The sequence below is a fragment of the Lissotriton helveticus genome, chromosome 3_1 (assembly GCF_964261635.1).
Source record: "Lissotriton helveticus chromosome 3_1, aLisHel1.1, whole genome shotgun sequence".
NCBI classification, from domain to species: domain Eukaryota; kingdom Metazoa; phylum Chordata; class Amphibia; order Caudata; family Salamandridae; genus Lissotriton; species Lissotriton helveticus.
In genome coordinates this window covers 1,480,683,764-1,480,711,482 of record NC_136061.1, presented here as the reverse complement: position 1 = coordinate 1,480,711,482, position 27,719 = coordinate 1,480,683,764, and the positions used below count along the sequence as shown (strand labels likewise).

The window sequence follows — 27,719 nt, the reverse complement described above, 5'->3', positions numbered from 1 at the left end:
GTGGGATGATGTGTGGGGTGATGTTTGTGTGTGTGGTTGTGTGTGTGTGTGGTTGTGTGTGTGTGGTTGTGTGTGTGTGGCTGTATGTGTGTGTGTGTGCGTGGTTGTATGTATGTGTGTGTGCGGTTACAGAAGGATGTATGTGGAAGAGAGCAGCATAGCAGAAGTGAACAGGGAGTTGGAGAAGGGGCGGGGTGGAAGAGAGCAGCAGATCAGCAAGGAAGAACAGAAGAGGGAGTTAAAGAAGGAGGCGGGTGGAAGAGACCGGAAGATCAGCAGAAGAGAAGAGAACATGGAGTTAAAGAAGGTGGTGGGGTGGAAGAGAGCAGCAGATCAGCGCTGGAGAAGAGAATAGGGAGTTAAAGAAGGAGGCGGGTGGCAGAGAGCAGCAGATTAGCATGGGAGAAAAGAACATGGAGTTAAAGAAGGAGGTGGGGTGGAAGAGAGCAGCAGATCAGCACAGGAGTAGAGAACAGGGAGTTAGAGAAAGAGGCGGGTGGAAGAGAACAGCAGATTAGGACAGGAGAAGAGAACAGGTAGTTAAAGAAGGAGGTGTGGTGGAAGAGAGCAGCAGATCAGCACAGGAGAAGAGAACAGGGAGTTAAAGGAGGAGGTGGGGTGAAAGAGAGCAGCAGATCAGCACTGGAGAAGAGAACAGGGAGTTAAAGAAGGAGGCGGGTGGAAGAGACCAGCAGATCGGCACAGGAGAAGAGAAGAGAACAGGGAGCTAGAGAGGGAGGCGGTGGAAGAGAGCAGCAGATCAGTACGGGATAATAGAAGAGAACAGGGAATACGAGAAGGAGGTGGGTGGAAGAGAGCAGCAGATCAGCACAGGAGAAGAGAACAGGGAGTTAAAGAAGGAGGCGGGTGGAAGAGAGCAGCAGATCAGCACAGGAGAAGAGAACAGGGAGTTAGAGAAGGAGGCACGGTGGAAGAGAGCAGCAGATCAGCACGAGAGAAGAGAACAGGGAGCTAGAGAGGGAGGCGGTGGAAGAGAGCAGCAGATCAATACGGGAGAATAGAAGAGAACAGGGAATACGAGAAGGAGGTGGGTGGAAGAGAGCAGCAGATCAGCACATCAAAAGAGAACAGGGAGTTAAAGAAGGAGGTGGGTGGAAGAGAGCAGCAGAACAGCACAGGAGAAGAGAACAGGGAGGTAGAGAAGGAGGTGGGGTGGAAGAGAACAGCAGATCAGCACAAGAGAAGAGAACAAGGAGTTAAAGAAAAAGGTGGGTGGATGAGAGCAGCAGATCAGAACAGGAGAAGAGAACAGGGAGTTAAAGGAGGAGGCGGGGTGGAAGAGAACAGCAGATCGGCACAGGAGAAGAGAACCAGGAGTTACAGAAGGAGGCGGTGGAAAAGAACAGCAGATCAGTGCAGGAGAAGAGAACAGGGAGTTAGAGAAGGAGGCGGGGTGAAAGAGAACATCAGATCAGCACCGGAGAAGGCAACAAGGAGTTAGAGAATGGGGCGGGCTGGAAGAGAAGAGCGTATCAGCACAGGAGAAGAGAACAGGGAGTTAAAGAAGGAGGTGGGGTGGAAGAGAGCAGCAGATCAGCACAGGAGAAAAGAACAGAGTTAAAGAAGGAGGCGGGGTGGAAGAGAACAGCAGATCAGCACAGGTGAAGAGAACATGGATATAAAGAAGGAGGTGGGTAGAAGAGAGCAGCAGATCAGCACAGGAGAAGAGAACAGGGAGGTAGAGAAGGAGGTGGGGTGGAAGAGAGCAGCAGATTAGCACAGCAGAAGAGAACAGGGAGTTAGAGAAGTAGGCGAGGTGGAAGAGAGCAGCAGATCAGCAGAAGAGAAGAGGGAGTTAAAGAAGGAGGCGGGGTGGAAGAGAGCAGTAGATCAGCAGAGGGAGAAAAGAAGAGAACAAGGAGTTAAAGAATGATGTGGGTGGAAGAGAGCAGCAGGTTAGCACAGGAGAAGAGAACAGGGAGTTAATGAAGGAGGCGTGTGGAAGAGAGCAGCAGATCAGCTTGGGAGAAGAGAAGAGAACAGGGAGATAGAGAAGGAGGTGGGTGGAAGAGAGCAGCATAACAGCGCAGTAGAAGAGAACATGGAGTTAAAGAAGGAGGCGGGGTAGAAGAGAGCAGCAGATCAGCACAGGAGAAGAGAAGAGAACAGGGAGTTAGAGAAGGAGGCAGAGTGGAAGAGAGCAGCAGATCAGCACGGGAGAAGAGAAGAGAACGGAGATAGAGAAGGATGTTGGTGGAACAGAGAAGCAGATCAGCACAGCAGAAGAGAACAGGGAGTTAAAGAAGGAGGTGGGGTGGAAGAGAGCAGCAGATTAGCACTGCAGAAGAGAACAGGGAGTTAGAGAAGTAGGCGAAGTGGAAGAGAGCAGCAGATCAGCAGAAGAGAAGAGGGAGTTAAAGAAGGAGGCGGGGTGGAAGAGAGCAGTAGATCAGCAGAGGGAGAAAAGAAGAGAACAAGGAGTTAAAGAAGGATGTGGGTGGAAGAGAGCAGCAGATTAGCACAGGAGAAGAGAACAGGGAGTTAAATAAGGAGGTGGGGTTGAAGAGAGCAGCAGAACAGCACGGGAGAAGAGAACAGGGAGGTAGAGAAGGAGGCGGGTTGAAGAGAGCAGCAGATCAGCTCTGGAGAAGAGAAGTGAACAGGGAGTTAGAGAAGGAGGTGGGTGGAAGAGAGAAGCATAACAGCACAGCAGAAGAGAACATGGAGTTAAAGAAGGAGGCGGGTTGGAAGAGAGCAGCAGATCAGCACAGGAGAAGAGAAGAGAACAGGGAGTTAGAGAAGGAGGCAGGGCGGAAGAGAGCAGCAGATCAGCACAGGTGAAGAGAACATGGATATAAAGAAGGAGGTGGGGTGGAAGAGAGCAGCAGTTCAGCACAGGAGAAGAGAACAGGAAGTTAAGGAAGGAAGGGGGTGGAAGAGAACAACCTATTAGCACAGGAGAAGAGAACAGGGAGTTAGAGAAGGAGGCGGGGTGAAAGAACAGCAGATCAGCATAGGACAAGAGAAGCAAACAGGGAGTTAAAGAAGGAGTTGGGGTGGACGAGAGCAGCAGATCAGCACAGGAGAAGATAACAGGGAGTTAAAGAAGGAGACAGGTGGGGGGCGTGGCCAGCAGCCGGTGATGGCGGCAGCTTAGGAGGAGAGCTCTGTGACTGAAGCGGCTCCCAGAGAAATCCGACCATTTATCCTTTAACAGACTTTCCCAGGCGGGAAGGCACCGAAGCCCAGGACCGGGCGGCAGTGAATCAGACCAGCGGGACCTCAATCCGAGGTCGGGAAGAGCAGTTTTGACCGTGCCCCGTGTGGGCCTGTGTCCGACATCCGGGCCGGGGAGCAGATTGCGCTGCCGACCTGGCAGGAAGCGGACTGTCCCGGGCAGAGAACCACCGGAAGTGCCCGGCCGCGGCCAACGACGGCGGAGAGAAAACCGGAGCGTCCAGCCATTGCTGCCGGACTTCAGGAGCCCGGGGTGCGTGCCTGAGTGCCCGTATGAGGTGAGGAGGAGAACGACCCGGACGGCCGGCAGGGACGGAGACCGGCGCTCAGTGCGGCGACATCGGGACTGGAGACCGCCATCTTGAGTCACCATAAAGCCCTGCTTCAGCCGCTGCAGACTCGGCGCGGCAGCCAGAGCACTGGGACAGGCGGCGGAGGAACTCGCGCTGCCTAAGTGACCGCAGTGTAGCTCCTGGGCCCCCCCGCTGAACAAGGGCGCACGGAGAGGCGGGGAGCCCGGGCGAATAATAGACCTGATTGCGCCTCCTCCCAGTGCGGACTCCGAGAGCAAAAGTGCTTCCACGCGGGACACTCACCCTAACTCCGGACAAGTTCACCCGACGGTGTCACGGGCCCCACATTACCACCAGGGGTATCAGGCAGTAGATCCGACGGCCGCAAGACAAGGGCGGCACACGTGGGAATGGAGGGGAGTAGCTGACGCTCTTCCAGGGTGGAAATAGACTATCGACTGCCCCACGCGAGGGTCTGAGTCTCGGCTGGCAACCTCACCTTACTGACATTGTAAGAGCATCACCAGACTACGGGGACCCTGTGATACCTGCTGTCGTCGCTGGCCGCAAGAGCCACAAACAACTCTCAGGGGACACACCGGACCTCGGGACGCAGCGTGGGCCCTTGGACTGTGCCCGGCAGCGGTCTGGGGAAGGGACGATTGGAGCGACCCCAGAGGAACCGGGTGTAAACGCGAACAAATAGTTGGACCGGATCAGCGGTTACCGGCTACATTCACCTTTGGCGAGACCCGCAGCCGTGATGGCCGGCAAGGGGCCGAAAAACGTGGTGGCGCAGTCGCGCCTGGACCGGTTTGCATACGACAAGCCTGGCTCTCCCTCACCGGACGCCAAATCACAATCGGGCAAGACTGCTGACGCGTCCGGTGGCAAGAAGGCGACTATAGACGACGTCATGCGGGCCCTCACGCAGGTGCAAGCCACGGTGGGGTCGATCTCAGCCGAAATCACGCTTATAAGGGCGGACTTTCATAAGATGACGGAGAAGGTGAATACTATGGAGGTGGTGACCAAAGCCTTGGTTGAAGACGTATCGGAGCTGCAGATTAGCATGGAGCGCATCTCAAAAGAAAATAAGGAACTGCGTGACAAGCTCGATGACCAGGAAGGGCGCTCGAGGCGGAACAACATCCGTATAATAGGTGTGCCGGAATCGGAAGACACGAGGGCGATGGACCTATATGTGGAGACCCTAATCAAGGAGACCCTAAAGCCCAAAGGACTTTCCGCCTTCTTCACAGTGGAAAGGGCGCACCGGGTCCCGGGGGGACGCCATAAGACGGGCGCTAACCCCAGACCGATCATAGCGAGACTCTTCAATTTCAGTGATCGGGACGCCATCCTGCAGGCGGCAAGGAACTCGCCCCCTATTAAGATCCAGAACGCTACACTGGCCTTCTTCCCGGACTACACAGCCGAGGTTGCACGGAGGAGGAGAACCTTTTTCGAAGTAAAAAAGGAACTGAGAGCAAGGGAAATCCCGTATTCAATGCTTTTTCCGGCCAAGCTTCGGGTCGTGGCGGACAACAAAACTTGGTTTTTTGATTCCCCGGAGGTGGCGCAGGACTGGCTAGAGGGGTGGAGGACGGCGGGCCTCCCTCGTCGCTCCAACAGGCAGACAAAACACCATAATGCTGGATCCCGACAGGGCCCACAAGCCAACGACGAGGATGCGGAGGTACATTCCCCTTTGACTGAACTTCATGAAGAGACCGCCGACGGAGAACAGTGAGTCACTGCTAATGTCTGGCTGAATTGATGACAACGACGACTGGCATGGCCGCCTTGGACACTGGGCGGAGGGGCCTCCGCAGCCGAGGAAGGGGGCCGCTGACTGCGGAGAGTCCTTCACCCCAGCGAGCAAGTACTATGTTTTGGGTTGGGGTCAGGCACTCTGCTGAGTTGGGGGGGCGGGCAGTTTTGAGTCCGTTGAGCAGGGGGGCAGGGAGGGGGGGAGTTGGGGGTAGGATGTGGTTATGGGTCTTAGTTTGTACACAGGGTCAAGACAGTTACGATGGGGCACACGAGCGTAGATTGATAGTGTCGCGGCACAGCGCACAGGCTCACTTCACAGGCTTCCTGGTCCTCCACGCGCGCAAATTATCCCTCCGCTCACTCAAGCATGATGGGGGGGGGCACTAATATGGGGCAGGCATCCCCGTTAAGCCTCATGTCATGGAACGTGAGGGGTCTGGGAGACAAAATTAAACGGGGGCTGGTCCTACAGAGTATAAAAAGGTTGAATCCCGCCCTGGTCCTACTACAGGAAACACACCTCACTGGCACAGCCACAAGGGCCCTAGATAGGAAAGGCTACAGTATGGTTGTCCACTCTGAGTTTACTAGAGGGTCCCGGGGCACAGGGATATTAATGCATCGCTCGTCCAGGTTCATAACCCAATCAGTTAGCACTGACACTCAGGGGCGCTTTGCGGCGATACATGGGCAGTGGGAGGGAAAGCCGCTCAACGTGGTCTCGGTGTACATCCCGCCGGCACTACACACCATAGCCCTCCCAGCACTGGGGACATTTTTGCTAGACCTTCCAGAAGGGGATCTCATTGTGGGAGGTGATTTCAATGCAGTGGCACACGACTCCCTAGACCGCCACCCAGTGCGCACACGAACACCGGGGCCCTCCAGATTGCATGACTTCCTGGAAGCACAGGGTTTAATAGATGTATGGAGGCGTTTCCACCCAGAAGACCGGCAATACACATACTATTCGGCAGTCCACGATAGCCTATCACGGATTGACTATTTCCTCACGTTGGGGGGGGGGCCTCCTCAATTTCACTGAATCTCAGATCAGACCACGAGGGGTCTCCGATCACTCCCCGCTGACGCTGACTCTGTCCAGTCAGGAACGAACCCATAGACGAGTCTACCCGATCTACCCGGGTTACCTCAGGGAACCGGGTATAGCCAGGGCTTTGAAGAGAGGTACGCGATCTTACCTCACTGAAAATGCAGGTTCAGTAGCGTCACATGCAACCCTGTGGGAGGCCTACAAGACGGTTCTTCGCGGGCAGGCAATCTCAGTAATCACGCAGCAGAAGCGCACACAGCGTCAGGAATTGATAGATCTAGAGGAACAACTTGACAAGGCAACGCGGGACCACGAGGGGAACCCGACTGAGGTTACCCAACACACGCTCCGACTGTGCCAGCAGCGTCACACCGAGCATTTGCGCCGCAGGGTAATGGACAGTATGTCAGCAACAACGAGTAGGGTGTATGACATAGGAGATAAAGCGGGGAGGCTCCTGGCGTGGTTGGAGAAGACACGGGGAGGGCAGAGGGCCATACTGCAACTGAAGGACCCTAGTGGTGAGATACATACCAGCCCGGCGCGAATAGTAGAACTCCTGGCAGACCATTTTCACTCCGTATACTCCCCTGAGTACGAGGTCACGCGGGGGATGGCGGAGGGCTCTCTCGTAGGGGTGCCTACCCGCACTCTCCCACAAGACCACCGGGACGAGCTTGACTCCGACCTGACGGCTGAAGAAATACAGATAGCTATAGCAGCATTACACCCAGGGAAAGCGCTGGGCCCCAATGGTGTGCCGATAGAATGGTACAAACTCATGTCCGAAACGCTGTCCACACCACTGCTCCGTGTGTTCAGGGAGTGCCAGGAGCAGGGGCGATTGCCTCCTGATCAGCGCATGGCCACAATCATCGTAATTCCTAAGCCCGGCAAACCCCCTGAAGAGTGCGGATCATACCGCCCGATCTCCCTCCTCAACGCCGAGAGTAAAATTTTGGCAAAACTATTGGCCACCAGACTGCTGCCCCATCTGGCGCACCTGATACACCCGGACCAGTCGGGCTTTATGCCACACCGGAGCACGGCGCTGAATTTGCGACGGCTGCACGGGGTGCTGGCCCGAGCCCCACGGTTGGAGGAGCCGGCAGCGGTGCTGTCGTTGGATGCCAAAATGGCGTTTGACATGGTGGAGTGGCGCTATCTATTTGCGGTCCTGGAACACATGGGTATTGGCTCGAAATTCATATCGTGGGTCAGGCTACTGTACACCGATCCCGTGGCAAGGGTGACTGCAAACGGACATATCTCGAGGGAGTTTCCGCTGGCAAGGAGCACGAGACAAGGGTGCCCGCTCTCACCGCTGTTATTCGCCTTAGTGCTGGAACCCCTGGCCACGATTATCAGAACCACCCAGCTGCTGAAAGGCATACAGTGGGGGGGTGGATGGGAGGATAGGGTTTCCCTGTATGCCGACGACATGCTCGTATACCTCACGGACCTCACAAGCGGTATCCCGGTCTTACTGGCACTGTGCGAGAGACACGGTGCAGCTTCAGGCTATAAACTTAACTGGTCCAAGTCCATAATTTATATGGTGCAGGGCGACCTTCCGGTCCTACCTACGGATTGCCAATTGCTCGTAGAACCCGTTTCCTTCAAGTACCTAGGGATTCAAATTACAAGGGAACACGCAACCTTTCTAGACCTGAACCTTCAGCCCCAACTGGACAGGCTGAGAGCAGACGTGCGCCACTGGAAGAGTCTCCCCTTGACACTTCTAGGTAGGGCAGCGCTCTTTAAGATGATGGCGTTGCCTCGCTTCCTGTATGTCCTGGAAAATACGCCGGCGATGGTCCCCATATCATTCTTCCGCCACGTGTCGGCGCAATTGTCAGGCCTCCTGTGGGGTGGCAAACCGGCCAGGGTAGCGCAGTTGAAATTAACTAGAGACTGGTATAGTGGGGGGATAGCCCTCCCCAACCTTGAATTGTACTATTGGGCAGCTCACCTTAAGGTGATCAACCAGTGGATCCATAGTGCACAGGACGACCCGGCTTACATGGCGGATAGACGCCAACTGGGCACGACCACCCTCCTGGCCCCACTCTACAACAAAGGAATGGTGAGGAAGCTGGAAGGACCTACCAAACACACTGTCTCTATATGGCACAAAGCTCAGAGGCGGCTGGCATGGGAGGGAGTGATCACTAAACTCACACCACTATGGGATGCCAAGGCCCTCGGTAACCTGCGCAGTTCTAAAGGGTTTGATCAATGGGATAACATCGGAATCTCCACGGTGGGCGATCTCTGGACAAGAGAGGGCATGCTCTCCTTTGCGACCCTGAGGGAGCAGTACGACCTTGGGCTGACTGAAACATACAGATACATACAAATTAGGCACGCACTCATGTCTGTGTTGGAGCCGGGTGTGACAATTCCGGAGTCGGCTCCGTTAGAGGACCGACTGCTTACGGACTATATGGAGTCAAGTGCAACCTCCCTCACTTACCGTAAACTACTGAACAACCTACCGGATCCACTAGGGAAGCTGAAGGAATATTGGGAGGACGAGATAGGGGACCTGGATGAGGCAGACTGGAATGCAGCTCTGGCATCGCCCAGGGAGGCAGGTATTTCCACCCGATTCAGATTGGTCCAATTTAAAGTATTGCATAGGGTTTACTACACCCGCACGACACTATATAAAATACACAGGGCAGAACACCCATATTGCCTGAGGAATTGTGGGGAGGAGGGTACACTGTTCCACACTGTATGGACCTGTCCTAATATACAAGAATACTGGAGGCGTGTAATACGCACGATAAGCCAGACCCTCCAGAACCCGTTCACGCCTGACCCTAGGGTATGCCTATTGAATGTATGGGGCCCAACAGACATGTCACTGCATGCGAAACGATGGGTGATCATTGGTGTGATGCTGGCAAAGCGGGATATCGCAAGTAAATGGGGGGCACTGGAGACACCGACACTGGCGCAGTGGTGCAGAAACATGGACATGCTTATGGTGACAGAGAGGGCGGTGTACCAACAGAGACTTAATCCACGCAAATGGAACAAAATTTGGACACCCTGGAACACTTACAGAGGGGACATTTGCGAGCCTCTGCCTGAAGAGGAAGATGGGGACAGCTCAGGAGATGAGGTGGATATAGAGTAGTGGGTGGGAGCGAGGAGTAGGGATCAGAAGCAGCGCACGACACGAGGCCCTGGGAACTGTAAGTACAGGCGAGATTGTTATTATCAATGACCGCATACAATGCTGTTAGATGCTTCTAGACACGCCATTTGTTGCATTGGATTTTTGACACGGATCGTGAACTTTGACCCTTGAAGTAGCTAGTTTAAAGTTGGGGGGGTAAAATACAAAAAGTTGCTCTATTTGATTGCAGGCAGCTGAATGTTGACGCTGCTTTGAAGAATGATTCACCGTTACTGTATACCATGTGCTAGCAATAATAATAAAAAAAAATTAAAAAAAAAAAAAAAGAAGGAGACAGGTGCAAGAGAACAGCAGTTCAGCACAGGAGAAGAGAAGAGACCAGGGAGTTAAAGAAGGAGGTGGGGTGGATGAGAGCAGCTGATCAGCACAGGAGAAGAGACCAGGGAGTTAAAGAAGGAGGCGGGTGGAAGAGAGCAGCAGATTAGCACAGGAGAAAAGATCAGGGAGTTAAAGAAGGAGGCGGCGTGGAAGAGAGCAGCAGATCAGCACAGCAAAAGAGAACAGGGAGTTAGAGAAGGAGGTGGGTGGAAGAGAGGGAGGGCGATAGATAGAAGGAGGGCGATAGATAGAAGGAGGGCGATAGATAGAAGGAGGGCGATAGATAGAAGGAGGGCGATAGATAGAAGGAGGGCGATAGATAGAAGGAGGGCGATAGATAGAAGGAGGGCGATAGATAGAAGGAGGGCGATAGATAGAAGGAGGGCGATAGATAGAAGGAGGGCGATAGATAGAAGGAGGGCGATAGATAGAAGGAGGGGGATAGATAGAAGGAGGGCGATAGATAGAAGGAGGGCGATAGATAGAAGGAGGGCGATAGATAGAAGGAGGGCGATAGATAGAAGGAGGGCGATAGATAGAAGGAGGGCGATAGATAGAAGGAGGGCGATAGATAGAAGGAGGGCGATAGATAGAAGGAGGGCGATAGATAGAGGGAGGGCGATAGATAGAGGGAGGGCAATAGATAGATAGGAGGGCTATCGGTAGAGTGAGTGAGGGCGGTAGAGTGAGTGAGGGCGGTAGAGTGAGTGAGGGCGGTAGAGTGAGTGAGGGCGGTAGAGTGAGTGAGGGCGGTAGAGTGAGTGAGGGCGGTAGAGTGAGTGAGGGCGGTAGAGTGAGTGAGGGCGGTAGAGTGAGTGAGGGCGGTAGAGTCAGTGAGGGCGGTAGAGTCAGTGAGGGCGGTAGAGTCAGTGAGGGCGGTAGAGTCAGTGAGGGCGGTAGAGTGAGTGAGGGCGGTAGAGTGAGTGAGGGCGGTAGAGTGAGTGAGGGCGGTAGAGTGGTAGAGTGAGGGCGGTAGAGTGGTAGAGTGAGGGCGGTAGAGTGGTAGAGTGAGGGCGGTAGAGTGGTAAAGTGAGGGCAGTAGAGTGAGGGCGGTAGAGTGGTAGAGTGAGGGCGGTAGTGTGAGTGAGAGCGGTAGAGTGAGTGATGGCGGTAAAGTGAGGGCCGTAGAGTGGTAGAGTGGTGAGGGTGTGTGAGAGGGTGAGGATGTGTGAGAGGGTGAGGGTGTGTGAGAGGGTGAGGGTGTGTGAGAGGGTGAGGGTGTGTGAGAGGTTGAGGGTGTGTGAGAGGTTGAGGGTGTGTGAGAGGTTGAGGGTGTGTGAGGGTGGGTGAGGGTGTGTGAGGGTGGGTGAGGGTGTGTGAGAGTGAGGGTGTGTGTGAGGGTGAGGGTGTGTGAGAGTGAGGGTGTGTGTGAGGGTGAGGGTGTGTGGGGGTGAGGGTGTGTGGGGGTGTGAGTGTGAGGGTGTGTAAGGGTGAGGAAGTGGGTGAGGGGGTGTGAGGGGGTGAGGGGGTGTGAGGGAGAGGGAGTGTGATGGTAAGGGCATGTGAGGGAGAGGGAGTGTGATGGTGAGGGCATGTGAGGGAGAGGGAGGGTGATGGTGAGGGCATGTGAGGGAGAGGGAGGGTGAGGGCGTGTGAGGGAGAGGGAGGGTGGGTGAGAGGGTGTGTGAGGGTGTGAGGGTGTGTGAGGGTGAGAGGGTGTGTGAGGGTGAGTGAGAGGGTGTGTGAGGGGTGTGTGAGAGTGAGAGGGTGTGTGAGGGGTGTGTGAGGGTGAGAGGGTGTGTGAGGGGTGTGTGAGGGTGAGTGAGGGTGTGAGGGAGGGTGAGAGGGTGAAAGGGTGTGTGAGGGTGAGGGTGTGTGGGGGTGTGAGGGGATGAGGGTGAGAGGGTTGTGAGGGGGTGAGGGTGAGAGGGTTGTGAGGGTGAGGGGTGTGAGGGTGTGTGAGGGTGTGAGGGTGAGGGGGTGTGAGGGTGGTTGAGGGTGTGTGAGGTGTGTGAGGGTGGGTGAGGGTGTGAGGGGGTGGGTGAGGGTGTGAGGGTGAGAGGGTGGGTGAGGGTGAGAGGGTGGGTGAGGGTGAGAGGGTGGGTGAGGGTGAGAGGGTGTGTGAGGGTGAGAGGGTGTGTGAGGGTGAGGGGGGAGGGGGTGGGAGGGGGAGGGGATAAGAGGGGATGTGAGGGGTGTGAGGGTGTGTGAGGGTGAGATGGTGTGTGAGGGTGAAAGGGTGTGTGAGGGTGAAAGGGTGTGTGAGGGTGAAAGGGTGTGTGAGGGTGAAAGGGTGTGTGAGGGTGAGGGGTGCGAGGGTGAGGGTGTGAGCGAGGGTGAGGGGGTGAGGGAGGGGGAGGGGATGTGAGGGGGTGACAGGGGGTGAGAGGGTGTGTGAGGGTGAGAGGGTGTGTGAGGGTGTGAGGGTGTGAGGGAGGGGGAGGGGGAGGGGATGGGAGGGGGAGGGGCTGGGAGGGGATAAGAGGGGATGTGAGGGTGAGGGTGTGTGAGGGTGAGGGTGTGTGAGGGCGAGATAGTGTGTGAGAGTGAGAGGGTGAAAGGGTGTGCGAGGGTGAAAGGGTGTGTGAGGGGTGTGATGGTGAGCGAGGGTGAGGGGTGAGGGAGGGTGAGGGGATGTGAGGGGGTGTGAGAGGGTGTGTGAGGGTGAAGGCAGCTCTGGCATTGGAAAGAAAAATGCCTCCACAGAGCACTTGGCATCATTTGAACTGTCTTTTTCTTTCCAGCCCTTGTCCATTTGATAGACAGCGACTGCAATAAAAAAACAAAATTAAAAAAAAACACAATTTTGTGAATATGAATGGAGGGACTTAAGTCTGCTGCCCTTTATAGGCTTCTATCCTTGCATTCACAGGCATTCGGCAGGATTCACAAAGCACACTTCTGCCTCTTTAATATGAATATTGAATCCTACTGAATGCCATTTTGTGCTGTGATCATTTTTTACATCTACCTCTGCACGCAAATAATATCCAGATGCTGCACAAAAATTGCACCTGTAGCGCGACCTGAGATTTGCACATGAGGCCATGAATAAAGGCCACTGAACAGAAAGAGAGTGTTAGGAGGGAGAGTCATTGAGTGTGAAATACAAGGATAACGAGACCGAAGAAGGCAAGAGAGACTAGGATTGTGATACGTTATGAGAGCAAGGGTGAGAGAGAGAAAGAAACTAGAGAGATTGCAGGACGAGAGGAACGTTCAGAATGTGAGATGCATGAAGAGAGAGAGACAGAGACAAGGAGAGGAAGGCTGTGGAGAAACTCAATGCGAGATACAATGAATGTTCGTGCACGAGACAGTGAATGTGAGATGCATGACGAGAGAGTTAGAGGAGGAAGATGAGAGATATATGGCACGCGAGGAAGCCTTGCCACCAATTAGCCTGCGGCTCAGATCACAGTAGGCCACGTAACCTGGCTGCCAAGATGAAGCCAATCACAGCCATGGAAAATTCAGTCCAACTTACTCACCAATTCCATCTGGGTGGCTCGTCTAGATGCCTGAGAAAAAGTGGGTGGGTGTAGAGAAGGGCATCACCTGTCTGCGCCGACTTGGGCCTGGTAACTTTCTAATGAGATAAGGGCTAGAACCACCATGTCTCACACCACAAACCTCACAGCATTACAGCTCCTCTTATTATCACATCTATGCATACTTTCCATGTACCCATGCACCATCTCGAACATCTCAACAAACAAAGGTTGCAAGCCTGCATGACAACCAAGTATGCATAATGCACATAATTGCACGAGCATCCCATTCCTCACCTCGTAAAGCAAAATAATTTAAAAGTTCTTTTTGTTGATTCATTCTCATGCGAAAGCAATGTATGCAATGGATGTAAGTGCTTGCATCAAGAGAAATCGTTTTGATGCCATAGTGCTTGAAAAACCCCGTCAGGGAGACCGATGGTCACCTATAACACTACAGCATCAAGCACACCGACTTTCTGAAACAAGCCCTCGGCATTGCTGTAGCGGGGGAGGGGGGGGGGCGGGGGAGCGTTAGCCTTTGAAGTCAGAAACCTAAAAAACAGCGCTATGGGGGGGGGGGGAGGGAGAGACACATTGCAGTAAGCACGGAGAGACGGGAAGCAAACGGGAGCGAGGCATTGCGCAGAGGGGGGCGGGGGAGAGCATTCCTTTGAAGTGTGAAGCTCTCGGCATTGCTGTGGCGGGTCTGATGCGATGATGCAGGCGGCTCGGGGAGCAAATGGCAAGCGCGTGCACGGGCACGTGCACTCAGCGTAATCCGCCTGCCAAAGCCCTATTGGTCAGCTTTCCTGTTCCGCCTCTATATGTCTCGATATCTGCAATGCGCAAGCACATTGGCAGAGGTCGAGACCTAAAAAGCTGCCACAGTCACAATTCTTTCCAACAAGTACACTTGAAAGAGTATGATTGTTGGTGTGAGAGGTCAGTATAAGAGTTTGATCAATCAACAGGGGTCACACAAATTTAAGGAAATTAAATAGATGATATTGTCCATGTCAAAGAATAATGGAAGGAAAAAACATACAAACGCTCCTTCTCAGGAATGGCACCAGGATTTGGAATGCACTCCCTCCTGAAACCAGGCTTATTTCATCCACTGCATTTTTTAAGAAAGAGGTAAAAGCCATCCTTATGGCTAAGTTCACCTGAACTCTATTGTTACTGGATCAAAGACATTGCACGGCTTCTGCATTATTGGTTCCCTGATTGTTTATTTGTATTATATTTTTACTTGATTGTTATCCTACTTAGCTACTCACTTATTACCGACTATTATATTGTTCTCAAGAGTTTTTTTAATCACCCCCTTGTTCTCCCTACCCTTTGTTTCTGTAAAGCGCTCTGTTATCTGCAAAGATCTTGTTCGCGCTATATAAAACTTTGAATGAATAAATAAATAAATGGACATGTTGACTTCTGTCAACAGATGAAATTATCGGATATGCATACAAAAGAAACGTAAAAAGGAAAACGTATATAAAAAACAATGTGTTTTACTTTTTTATATATATCTTGAAATAATGATTTTTGAGTAACTACGATGTATAACAAATATGAGATTCAGAAACTGCAAGGTTGTTATTTGGTATCTGCAAATAGCCCCGTAGAGCTGTAGCCAATGTACAAAAAAGAAATATAGGTCTAGTGGGAGTTTTTTGTATCTATGTACACTTGGAATTCTTCACAAAAATGTATAAATCTACTCTGACTGTAAGCATAAACTTGCTTTGATGATGATAAATGTTTTTAATGTATTAGCTTATTTTAGAATTGGGTCCCATTTCTTCTTAGGAAAGCATGTTTTTGTTATCGGTGCTAAGGAGGGTAGTGGAAGATGGAATGTATTTTATAGAGCGTAACAGCGATACCACCCCTCCATCTCACCTGCACTGAGACAGTCATTCTGTTCTTTTCCTTCTGTGCACTGAGAAGTCTTCAGATAGTCATTCTCATTTCCACTTGTCTGGAGTAAGTCATGTGCATCTGCATCCACATCACCTGGAAAATACAGACACAAACTTATCATTTATACAATGACATGTTATGTATTCACTTTCAGCCCTATTCAAAAATAGGGCTAATATGCATTCAGAGGGGAAGCAAAGTACACTTGCAACCACATATTTCACCACTGACGCTTGGAGTTATGCAAACACACCAGGTTTACTCTCCTCGTCAGCCTGAAGCACCTGCCATGTCACTGCAGAAGCCACACAAGCCTCACAGTGACAGCTGGGGATGATTCTTGACACACTCAGTTTTTCAGGCCTGGTGCTGGATCGGCCTAAATGAGATCTCAGGGCCTACGAGGTACTCCATCTGCCTCTTTGAGCCTGTTGCTGGGACACCTAATGGTACTACCGAGGCCTCTAGTGCAGGCTGGAGGGCTTCACTTAAGCCCTTGTTGGTCCAAGAGGGCCACTGTAGACATGCCTCAGCCCCGGTCAGTAGGACTGAATGTTAAAAAGACACTGATACCTCACATGAGGTTAAGGGCAGGGGAAAGTGTGTGTGAGATCGAGTGGTGTTGGTGTTTTAATATGCATGAGGGGGCTCAGGATTCTGGGAGTCTCTTCTGCTATTTGGCCTCACGGAGCCACAGTGCACTTCTGCGCTCCAGTACTGTGCATCTTTGCACTTCTCCAGTGTAACCAATTCAGGGTAGGGTAAGCAAAGAGCCCTGGTGATCCTGGTGAAAGGAGAGGTCGTAGCCTGTCAGGATAGGCTCATTGAGCATGCTGCTTGCCAATTTATTTTCCCGGTTTAAGGTTTGCTTGGACCAAGGTTAAATTTCAGCTAGGCCGGCTATGTAACACAGGCGGTAGTGGTTCACCGCCCTTGGTTCCTAAGGTCAAGTGTTATGAGTGAAACTGAAGTGAGACTGCATGAAGAGGCGAGCCCTCTCTAAAGTACACATGATGTTCAGTTGTTGGAGCTTTACCTCCACCTTATGGACTAGAAGGTGGAATCTCAGTCTTCCTCAGCAGGGGATGGCAAAAAGGAAGTTGGAGACATGACCTTCTGGGAGAAGCTGCTGATTGTCTCCTACTCAGGCCTGGCCCCAACCAGATTGATGATACACTTCTGGAGAAGTGAATTGACAGCAGAAACTCAACCTAAAGTGAGGCACCAGCCACTGCCTATCCCTCGAACAATGAGACAAATGACCAGTGAGGTTCCCCATCCAGCCAGTCAGAAAAGACCTTGCTGGAGAAAAACAATCTAGGTTGCCAACTGCTTTTTTTTAGAAACCTGAAAGTGTAGCCAATAAAATGTCCACCCTCAACTAAGAGGCCTGTGGTCTGTGGTACCTGGGTTTGAGGAAGGTGAGGACTTTGCAAAGGGAATGGTTATCTAGCCTTTTGAAATTAAGATGTCATCACTATGGGCTTGATTTAATTTGATTTAGTAATTGTTGGAGTCCCTGTGATTGTAGCAGACTGGGATCGCTGGAGTAAACTAAGGAGGAGTTTGTTGGGTTTGGTCTCTGCTATATGTAGCCTAGACAGGATCTTACAAAGACAACAACAAAATGAATAAAGGGAAGTAACTAACGGACACAAAATTTATATAAAAAGGGATGTGCAGAATTTATTTTAAGCCTCCCAAAATGGGTTACAATCTAAAACATAATACAAAATGATTAAAAACCACCTAAAGCGGTAATACAGTATATAAAAATAGTCAAAGTGTAAAAAGTCGACGCGGCGGTTCGGTGCTTGTAAGTCTTGACACCTTCTTCAGGACATTAAGGACATTTGACTTGGTATCTATAAACAAATGACAATATTTTAGAATCATTGTGTATTTTATTATATTTATTTCTTCTACCGTGCTTCTTCAAGGTTGTTGTCTAGGTCCCTCGCTACTTCCTCCCCTCAATTACTGTCATTCTCGTCTACTATACATAGTACCAAGATATTATTACTAGTTCTTCGGTTCTATTACTTAATAGTAGGGCTTAATGTACCTGCATCTTGTGTAGAGATCGCTTATAGATTGCGATTCAGTTTGATATCGATTTCATGAAAATTGATCACCATTGTTTAAAAGTTCTATAGGAAAAATAGAGATAGATATACCCCTTTTATTTCTTGTTAAGGCTCAGATTATCGCAGGTATTCTACCTGAGGCTCATTAATTTACCTTGAAGATAGAACATCACGTTTTTATATTTGCACGGAGGGGCCACCGTGGTCAATAGAAGTGGTTTCTTTTTGACGATAAGGTATTCTTTTTTGAGAGATAAATTCTTCTTGTGGCCTATGTATGGGAAAAATGACATATGATAAATCTCATATGTTGGTCTATATATGAAAAAACAGGTCTGTCTTTCTAAATATTCCTCTCATTGTCTAATGGGTGAGTACTCACCAGCATCTATAGTTGCGGTTGAGTGGGTCTGTGAATATCCACCAACCAGTAGATTCTTTTAGTCAGGAAATTCGATTTCTGTGAAGGTAAGTCGAATAAAACTATGGTCATGTACTCGTATTGCTATTTATCCATGATTCATTTATAACTAAGTTACTCAGTGCTATAGTTTTGTAGCTGACCCCTTTATGTCATAATTTAGTGCAAATAGATGTATATAATAGGTGCAGGACTTACTAAGTTAAATCCCAAAATTATGGCTGGTTCGAGTTATCCCTTAATTCAACCCGCCCAACGTTCAACCGGTCCAAGCTTTAATTTAACAGACCTGTTCCGAGGGCAAGGATTATTCAGTTAAATACACGGAAACCAACCAGTTGGGAGTTCTAACTTTTTTACAACCCACTAAGCATTCCCCTAGTTCAGGGTTTAGTATAACAAGTCCCTCGTCTCCATACCTTCCGTTTTAAAATCGGCCTCCCTGCTCCTCCGTGCTCGTTCCTTCCCTTCGATGTGGAATGAGAAGGCTACCTCAAAACGCGGCGTATTTGTACTGCCGCTGCCGGGCTTGACCCGGAAAGCATACTCCCTATTCTGCAATTGTTCTTCGATCTATATTTCCTTTTTGGGTATACTAAACTTCCTTCACTGTTAATAAATATTGATTGAAAGTGCACTGTTATCCGTCGATATATTTGGTTCGAAAGTTTAGTTGTGTTCAGCTTCACAACGCTGTGAACCGGAAGTGACTAATTGTATAAACCTCCGGCGTGTACAAAACATCTCTTCGAAATGTAATAAAATCACTCTCTCAATTTTTCCTCAGGCCTACTCCTATTCTAGCGGCCTATTGTGTAGTTTATTTAGGTGTATGAAGCGGTATTTTAGAATTACTACTACTCTGGCGGCCATTTTGGATTGGGAACGGCTCGTCAGAACACTCTCAAGTCTTACATATAATCGGACCACCATTTCGGATTGGGAAAAAAATAATCATAATATATATCCCCAGGTCTCGACCAAGTAGTGATACTGTTTCACAATATGTAGAGAGATTTTAAATTCAAACTTAACACAGCCTATATTTGCTCACTTAATGATGAACACTGGATTGATATGTGGAGTGTTCGAGTTCCTCCCTTTTTAGACGTTAAACTGTGATTGACTGTGATTATAATGATACTCTGCCATTCTTATTCCAGAAATGTTGCACTATGCAATACAGTACAGACTATCAATTAACATCATCTTATTCAAACATAACATCTTTAGTTGTGGATTTACTTCAATTCGACATTGTCTACCTTGTTTTTCATGAATAGAATGTATTTTGTCATTATTCACAGATTATTCACAGATAAATCATAAGCAAGTACCAAACAAACTGTCCATTGTTACTGTTCTATCTATATCATCACAGGTGATCTTGCAGTACAGTAAGTTTTAATCATATACAGTGGTACACTTTGTAGTCTATGTATGCACCTTGCTTGATTTGTAAACACAGTTATCTACATAGCTAGATCGTCAAGTCACATGGGTCTGTTCTCTTTACTTTAAACACAATTATCGTTATAGAATCAACCTTTCCCACTCCTCTCTGTTATTGAGACCGGTTCTGAAGGTGTTAAAAAGGGACATATAAAATTGTTCTCTCTTTTTCCTTTTAATGTTATCATTACCGCCTCTCATGCTATGTGATATGGCTTCTAGTCCGCACCACTTAAGATCTTCCAATTTGGGATTGTGGGTAAGCCAATGTACAACTAGGGGGGCAGTTTTCTTCTTTGTCCTAATTGCGGACTTGTGTTCTGTTATTCTTGTTTTTACCTCTCTGGCTGTTTCACCAATGTATGCCTTATCACACGGGCATTTTATTATATAGATCAAATTTTTGCTTTTGCAGTTAATGAAACTTTTGATATTGTGCTTAATGCCATTGTAGGTAATCACGTTCCCCTTCATCTGCGATGCGCAGTTGGAACACATATTGCATGCATAGTTCCCTGTGGGGAGTGGGGTGTTATGGATAGTCCCTTGCGTTCCTCGATGGCTGTCTTTGAAAGTATGAACCAAACAGTTTTTTATAGTTCTGTTTCTTCGGAAACTAAACATGGGCTTAGGGATGTTCACTCCCTGTCTATCGTTTAGCAGTGACCAATTACGATTGATAATATTTTTAATTTTATTGCTTACTGTGCTATAATTAGTGACAAAAATTAATTTATCTTTAGTTCTGTCTATTCTGTGTTCATCTTTGCTGAACAATGCATCTCTGTTGTAATATTTGGCACGTTTATACGCTTTCTTGATCAGATTTTTAGGATATCCCCGGTTCTTTAGTTTTTCGGAAAGTGCATCTGCATGTTTATTAAAATCCTTCAAATTAGTGCAGTTCCGTCTGATCCTTAAATACTGGCCAAATGGTATGTTATTTTTTTGGCTGTTGGGATGATTACTTTTATAATGCAACAGAGTGTTCCTGTCAGTTGGTTTAGTGTACAAGTCCACTCCTAGTGCTGCATTCTCCACTCGGATTTTGATATCTAGGAATTCGATAGTTTCCCTATTATAGTTTGAGGTAAATTTGAGGTTCTTATCGCCTAGATTTAACCAAAGGATAAACTCAGTTAGTGTTTCAAGGGTACCTGTCCATATAAAGAAAATGTCGTCGATATACCTCGACCAGCACGTTATGTTTTCACTGAATGGTGCTATGCTATTAAATATGTGCTTTTCCTCAAAAGCCGCTACGTACAAACACGCCAGACTTGGGGCGCAGGTTGCGCCCATACTGGTACCTTTGATTTGTTTAAAAAAATTATTTTTAAATAAAAAAATATTATTCTTCAAAATTATTTCTGCACACTCCAAAATAAATGTTGCATGATGGCTCAGATCTTCTTGCCCTATTTTTAAGAGGCCCTCTAACATCTTAATAGTATCATCCTGAGGGATGTTTGTATAGAGGGCCTCGATATCAAGAGTGACTAGCCATTGATTGGTAGCATCATAAGATAAACCTTCGATTTTTTCTATCATACAAGTTGTATCTTTTATATATGCCCTTTGCTTGATTACGATGGGCTGAAGGAATTTGTCTATATATTTACTAAGGGGCTCAGTTATAGAATTGATGCTCGAGACAATGGGCCGCATAGGGGGGTTGGTCATATTCTTATGGACTTTGGGAAGTCCATAAAGTGCAGGGATGATAGGGGCCTCATTTTTAAAAAATGTATATTCATCCTGGCAGATTACCTCATCCTCTTTTGCAAAATTTAAAAGGGTGTTTACTTTTGCAATAAGGGCATTCCACTCTTGTCTGTTAGATTGACAGTAATGTTCAGTGTTGTTTAAAAGGAGCATCATCCTATTGTCATAGTCGTCCGTTTGCATTAATACAATACTGCCTACCTTGTCCCCAGGTTTGATTGTTAAACTATTGTTATTTTCCAGGTTTTTCAGTGCTGCTCTCTCTTCAGTGTTCAAGTTATTTACTACTGATATAGGGTGCGTTAGTAGGTCTGCGATATTACTATCCACTACTTTTTCAAAAAGTTCCACCTGTTTGTGTACCATGTTTATATTAGGGGTCCAATCAGATTTAGGTTTAAGGCCAGATTTATTCAAGGGACCTACTCTTGGGGATTTATCTCTGAAGAAGTCCTGGAGTCTAATTTTTCTAAAAAATCGTTGTAGATCTGGAGAAGTGAATTGACAGCAGAAACTCAACCTAAAGTGAGGCACCAGCCACTGCCTATCCCTCGAACAATGAGACAAATGACCAGTGAGGTTCCCCATCCAGCCAGTCAGAAAAGACCTTGCTGGAGAAAAACAATCTAGGTTGCCAACTGCTTTTTTTTAGAAACCTGAAAGTGTAGCCAATAAAATGTCCACCCTCAACTAAGAGGCCTGTGGTCTGTGGTAACTGGGTTTGAGGAAGGTGAGGACTTTGCAAAGGGAATGGTTATCTAGCCTTTTGAAATTAAGATGTCATCACTATGGGCTTGATTTAATTTGGCAAGCAGATACTCTGTCAAACTAACTGATATCCTGATCACCTTATTACAAGTGCATTAGTATTTAATGCACTTGCAATATCTCCACATCAGTCCCAAAGTCTAAACTTTTTTATGGATTTCCATGCAGATCTTGACCAAGCTATGATGAAAGTCAAGTCTTTTCTGCCTAAACTAGGGGCAGTGCAGGCTGTAGTCTTGTAATATACCAATGATACACTGGTATTAGATCAAGCCCTTGCAGGCCTTTTATGTGCTTTTTGATGGGTTTGATATCTACAATATCGAGAATAGTAAGGTTGTTCACGTCAGTAGGACAAACATTTTGACCTTTGCAAGAGGATGTAAAACTCAGGTGATACAGCATTTGGAAAAAAAATTGGACTGTGCATTCAACTTCCTAGGGTTTGGCAAATTGACATATACAGTTTGAGATCCCATTTGCCATTCTTGAAAAGGAAATGTTACTTAAGTGTAATCCAAGTTCTGCATCGCAGAAATCCTCCGTGACAAAGCTGTACCATGTATGTTATCTCGGAACACTTTTTTTCAGAATATAATAGTCACTCTGTAGTTGAAGGTAAACACCTCTGTGTTCATTGGCTTGGGGTACCTCCATAATTAGGACAGGTTTGTGTTTACTGCATTTTTCTCGAGTAGAAAAATGTTCTTCTTTATAGAAGTATGAACACATTGCTGCGCCTAACTAAAGGAAATGTGCTACACTAACCGAAATACCTTGCAATTTACACTTAGAGGGAGAGAAAAATGAAGGGAAATGTGTCTGTTAGATTAAAAGTGCTAAAAGTGAAGAACAATCTCCACTGTTTCTTTCAGAAGCAAGCAGCTTCTACATCCCAGCATGTACTATACTGGCAATTAGCCTCAGAGCCCCAGTTCTTTTTGAACGACAATCAGTAATGTGTAGTAGCTGGAAACGCTAATAGTACTGACAGCCATTGAGGAGGGAAGATTTTTTTGACTTCACTGAGAGTTCCTATGATGCATATCTAGATTACAAGTAAGCAACATTTCCTTATGCAGCATAGAATCCTCACTGATATCAAACATAGAAGACCAAGCATTTCCCCAATCTGCTGTTGCGAATATAAAACTACAAACAGCAATCAATCACTTAATTTAACAAGAGATATGTAATCTCAAAGCCTTTTCAGCCAAACAGATTCCTTAGTGCTGTCTGACATATTATAAAGTGTCAGCTGTCGAGTTCTCATTTAAGCAGTAATGCCTGGAAAATGTGCACACTAATTTCCGGATGTCTTACAAATTTCAGCCAAAGATACATTCCTTTACCAGCCAGCAGATAGATAATGCCTTGCCATGTTGAAAGGAAGATCTCGGTTTCCTAGGAAGAGGCTATATTTTGTTGTGAAGAAGCCATACCAGTTCTGAAAGCGCCATAGTTAATAAATTAACTTGTTTGTCTTATGGATATCTTTAGTTCCGTCTACATAAAATTTAAAAACTCTACTAACATCTAAGGAAGGAAACATTCTCTCTGTTGGAGAGAAAGTATCACTAAAAAATACGGGTAGTAAAATCGGCTGGTTTATATGAAAATTGCAGACAACTGAAGGTAAAAAAACACAAATAAAATAAAAAAAACACCAACCTATTGCTGCAAAATACTGTGCATGGTTCTATTGGGGGAAAAAGCTTTCAGGTCACTGACAATTCTCAAACGGAGGAGCCACTGGGCAAGCCCAGATTTAACTCCCATGGGGAGGAAGACATCTAGATGATGGAAAAGTCTTTTTCAATCCTTCCATAAAGTCTTTTATGACTTGCATCGTAAATAAGGATCTTTGTGTTAACCCTTCCAATACTTTGTAATAGTGGGAAGATTAACTTTAATTGAAGCGAACTACAGGCTTGATTGAGCCAAATCAAGAAAATAGGGATGCTTACATTCTCCTGGGAGTTTATAGGGTTAAGAGTGTTGTTCAGGAACCAACTGAAAAGATGCTTGGCCTCTTTGCAAATGTTCCCACACTCTGGTGGAAGGTTTTTAAGTGTCCATATGGAATGTAATGACTGTACGTTGGGTGATGTATTTTGCCTTGCGATAGAAGATTTTGTATGTACTGCACCTTCTTGTGAGGTCTCATGGAGAGATGAAGTAGCTCTAAATACCAATGTTCCGGGCACTCTGGTGATACTAAAATTAGTATGCCATTCAAAAATTTCAGTTTGAACAGTACGGATAGAACTAATGAAATTAAAGGGAAAGCACAGAGAAACATTCTGACCAAAAGGCCACTGCCCAACAACCCTGGTTTGGCATTTAGGGTGTTCTCCTGTGGCGAATAAGTCTAGGTCCGGGAAACCCCAGTCTTGAAAAATATCCAGCAAGACTGCATCATTCAGTTGCCATTTGTGGATATCTATGAAGAATCAGCTTAGAAAATATGCTGAACAGTTTTGCAGAACTGGCAAATAAATCACTTGAATTGTTAAGTTCCTTATCAGTAGCCAACGCCAAATTGCTTGAGACACTAATGAGTCCTTGATCTGGTGCCCGCTTGGTTGTTTTGATAGTGAATCATTGCAGTATTGTCCATTTGTATAAAGATTCTGTTTGAAGTTAGAATTATTGAAACACTCAAGGCTAGATGGACTGCCTTCAACTTCACAACCTTTATATGTTATTGCTGTTAGGTGTCTGACTACAGTCCTTGCACCAAAAGATCTTGTAGATGAGCACACCATTCTGTGAGGGACCCAACTGCTTTTCTTGCACTCAAAGACTGTTTACCTTGCAGTGTGAGTATTAAATTGTCCTCTCATTCGTCTTTCCACTGGCACCACTGATCTTAGGCAATGCTGTAATGGCCTCATATAAAGATGTGCATTGGGAACTAGAAAAATAAATGATGCTATATGTGGTATCTTAGTCATGGATTGTAATGTCATGTCTAGTGAGACCATGGAATTAAATGGATGTCAGACTGGAACCTTGGGGGGCAGGAGGGACAGTTGGCCAGAGAAGCTGTTAGGAGCTGGCTGGGTTTTCCTCTCCTTACGTTGGAATAAACTACTTTACCCTCCATCATTATTGCTGTGGACTCTTATTACCCCACTGCTTGAAGAGATTCCTACACTGGCGTAGTCGGCAGCTACAGGAGAAGATCCCAACAATCACAAATCGATTCCTATCACAGCTACATAAGAGGTTTGGAAGTCTTGCCCTAAGATGTTTTGCCACAAACTGGTGAAAAAAGCCCTTCAAAATTATTTATTGATGCCTGTGCTCGGCAATGCCTTCGAGGGACAATACAATAGTTATTCACACATAGATCTACTTAGCAAATGGTGCTCAGATCGTGTGCAGCCTTCGCGCGATCTCTTACAAGATTAGCACGTGTTTCTTTCGTGACTGCTCCTCTGTTGGCAGCTTGCCTGTTGGCCGCTCCCTTGGTAACGCGCCACCCGGTGATGATCTACACCGAGGGCCTGGAATTCCTCGTTTGGGCGGCTAGTATGATCACTGTCGCTTACAAGGATCAGCACTGATTTCCAAGCGCAGGCTTCAGCAGGGTGACGACCTCCCAGAGCAGCCACGTACATTTGAAGATCTCCCAGGGCAGCCGCATACATCAACCGGTTTTGCTCTCCATCGCGCAGGCTACCTCAGAGGGACGTTCTCACGCATCATCAAAAAAGAAAATCTAGTCTGCTCACCTGCCTGCTCAGTGACGGTCACACTTCCTGGAGCAGCCATATTTATTTGACTCTATGTGTTAATGCGCCACAGTAATGCTTTGTTAGATCTTGCCTGCACAGTGACCGGCACACTTATTCATTGCTATTCTGCTCACTTGCCTGTTCAGTGATGGGCAAACTATCTGGAGCATGCTTTTGTTATATGTAGCGCTTCACAGTGCATATTTGCGTTTTTTTGTTTTGTTGTTCTTGCTTGTTCAGTGACAGGCACACTTGCTTATTCTTACTCCACTTTGCACTGGTGCGCACGCTTCTTTGTGCATCTAATTCTCTAAGCTTTCTTGGTCAAGAAAACAACAGTGATACACACACTCTTTAATTGAACCCATTTACAATCGTCAGAATTTCTTTGTGTTTGTTTTGGAACTCTTTTGGGTGAAAGCTTCATTTAACTTGTTCTGCTTTTCTAATTGTTTTAAGTATGCAAAATGTATCTGCACCGCCTTTCTTCCTCACTACTCCTGGTGACCCTCCTATGAAGTGGCAAAAGTGGAAGAAAGTATTTAAAAGGTATCCAAAGGTCGGTGGGGCATCCTTGAATGCTGAGAGAAGGTCTTCTTTGCTCCTCCATCGTTTGGGCATTGCGACGCAATACATTTATGATCACCTACTGCATCTTACTGCTAGAGACCAAGACTTAAACTAGTATGAGATTTGCATTAAAAAAATTGGACAAACATTTTTTACCAAATGTGAGTACTATACTAGAGAGGTACCATTTTGCAAGGAAACTTCAACAGGAACGGGAATCTGTAGGAAGTTATGTCACTGAATTGAGAAAACTAGCTTTCCTCTTGTAAATTTGGGGGTCTTGTTGATGAAAGAATAAGAGGCCAATTCATGTTGGGATGTGACATTTGAAAAGGTATGGAGGAGTTGTGGATGAAAGATGAACCATCATTAGATGAGGTGTTGCAAATTGCCAAAAGGGTTGAACACTATGAAATGTGTGGCAGAAATATTTGGTTCCGCTATTGAAGGACAAAGCCTTCCAACAGGCTAAACCAGCCCTCCTGTATCTTCAACTTTTGGATTCTGCCTTGGCTATGTTTAGCGTGGCCAATTACCTTGTTGCTGCAGTCAGGATCAGGAGGAAAAGACTTAAAATGTAATACTTGGGTTTTTGTATGGAAGGCAAAATTGGATAAAGTTCTGTGTATTTGTAATCTGCTAAAAGCGTAATATTGCACTCCTATTTCTAGCTGTATTTTTAACCTATGATTCATATGTTTTTAACTGATGCTTTTTAACTTTTTAACAGTGTGATTTTGTATATAGTATTGACTCAATGAATTTGTATTTTCTCAAGCTGTAATACTGTCGCTTTTATTTGAATGTAGTATGCTTTTATGATTTTTAACTAAATCGAATAAAGTGGTACTTGACTTGACTTGACTAGATGAGGTGTTGCAAATTGCCAAAAGGGTTGAACACTATGAAATGTGTGGCAACGATAAAGAAAGAAAAAGACAATGTGGAGAGTGAGGAGAGTGCGGCGAAACAGAGGGTAACCCCACACAAGTGTTACAGGTGCGATAAAAAAGGTCATCTTGCTAATTTCAAGATGTGTCCTGCCTTGAGAGCAACGTGTACCAGGTGTAATAAAAAGGGACGCTTTGTGTCAGTGTGCAAGGGAAGAAGCGTCAGTACGTGTGTCAAACAGATTATGTTAGAGGATGATCCGGCGGAGTGTGATCAAGCTAATTAACCTCCAAATTTTGAGTATCGACAAATTCTCCTACGGATAGGTTGCAGTCACATAAGAACAAATCCCTATTAATACCATTTCAGTCAAAGAGGAGCCAACCAAGGTACTTTTTGACTCTGGTGCAAAGATCATTATTATTTCTAAAAGATTTTTCCAGGAGAAACTTGATGGAAAAAATAAAGTATTGAAACCTGATATGGATGTGAACGTATTAGCCTATGAGGCTATTTTAAGGGGCTCACTGAGTACATAGCACGATATGTCTCGGGTAAAATTTGTATCTCTGAAAAAGGGTATAGTATCAGAAGTTGGATACATCATGGCGATTTTTGCATCATGTTTAACTCCAATTCTCACCCCCCCCCCCCCCATTTGCCTTAAGGAAAGGGTGAATGTCGTTCTTGAAAAAGGCTCGTCGGAAGGAAATGTTGCTGGTGAAATAAAGAGAGAATTTCCAAATGCGTTCAGAGAGGATCTCTGTTGCTTGAAAGGGTATCAGCATGAAATAAAGCTGGTAGGTGGGGCCCAACCTGTACGTTGTAAGGTTAGGAATGTCTCCATATCCC

General features: G+C 47.3%; 1 protein-coding gene across 3 annotated transcripts in view; it reads right to left on the bottom strand.

Moving 5' to 3' along the window:
• The window catches only part of LOC144823528 (uncharacterized), a 457,863-nt gene that overhangs the window by 208,989 nt on the left and 221,155 nt on the right, over nucleotides 1–27,719 (bottom strand). For all 3 annotated transcript variants that reach the window (XM_078682114.1, XM_078682116.1, XM_078682117.1), the window contains exon 4: nucleotides 15,190–15,303. In XM_078682114.1, coding sequence (XP_078538240.1) covers nucleotides 15,190–15,303 — 114 coding nt within the window. The remainder of the gene's footprint in view (nucleotides 1–15,189; nucleotides 15,304–27,719) is intronic.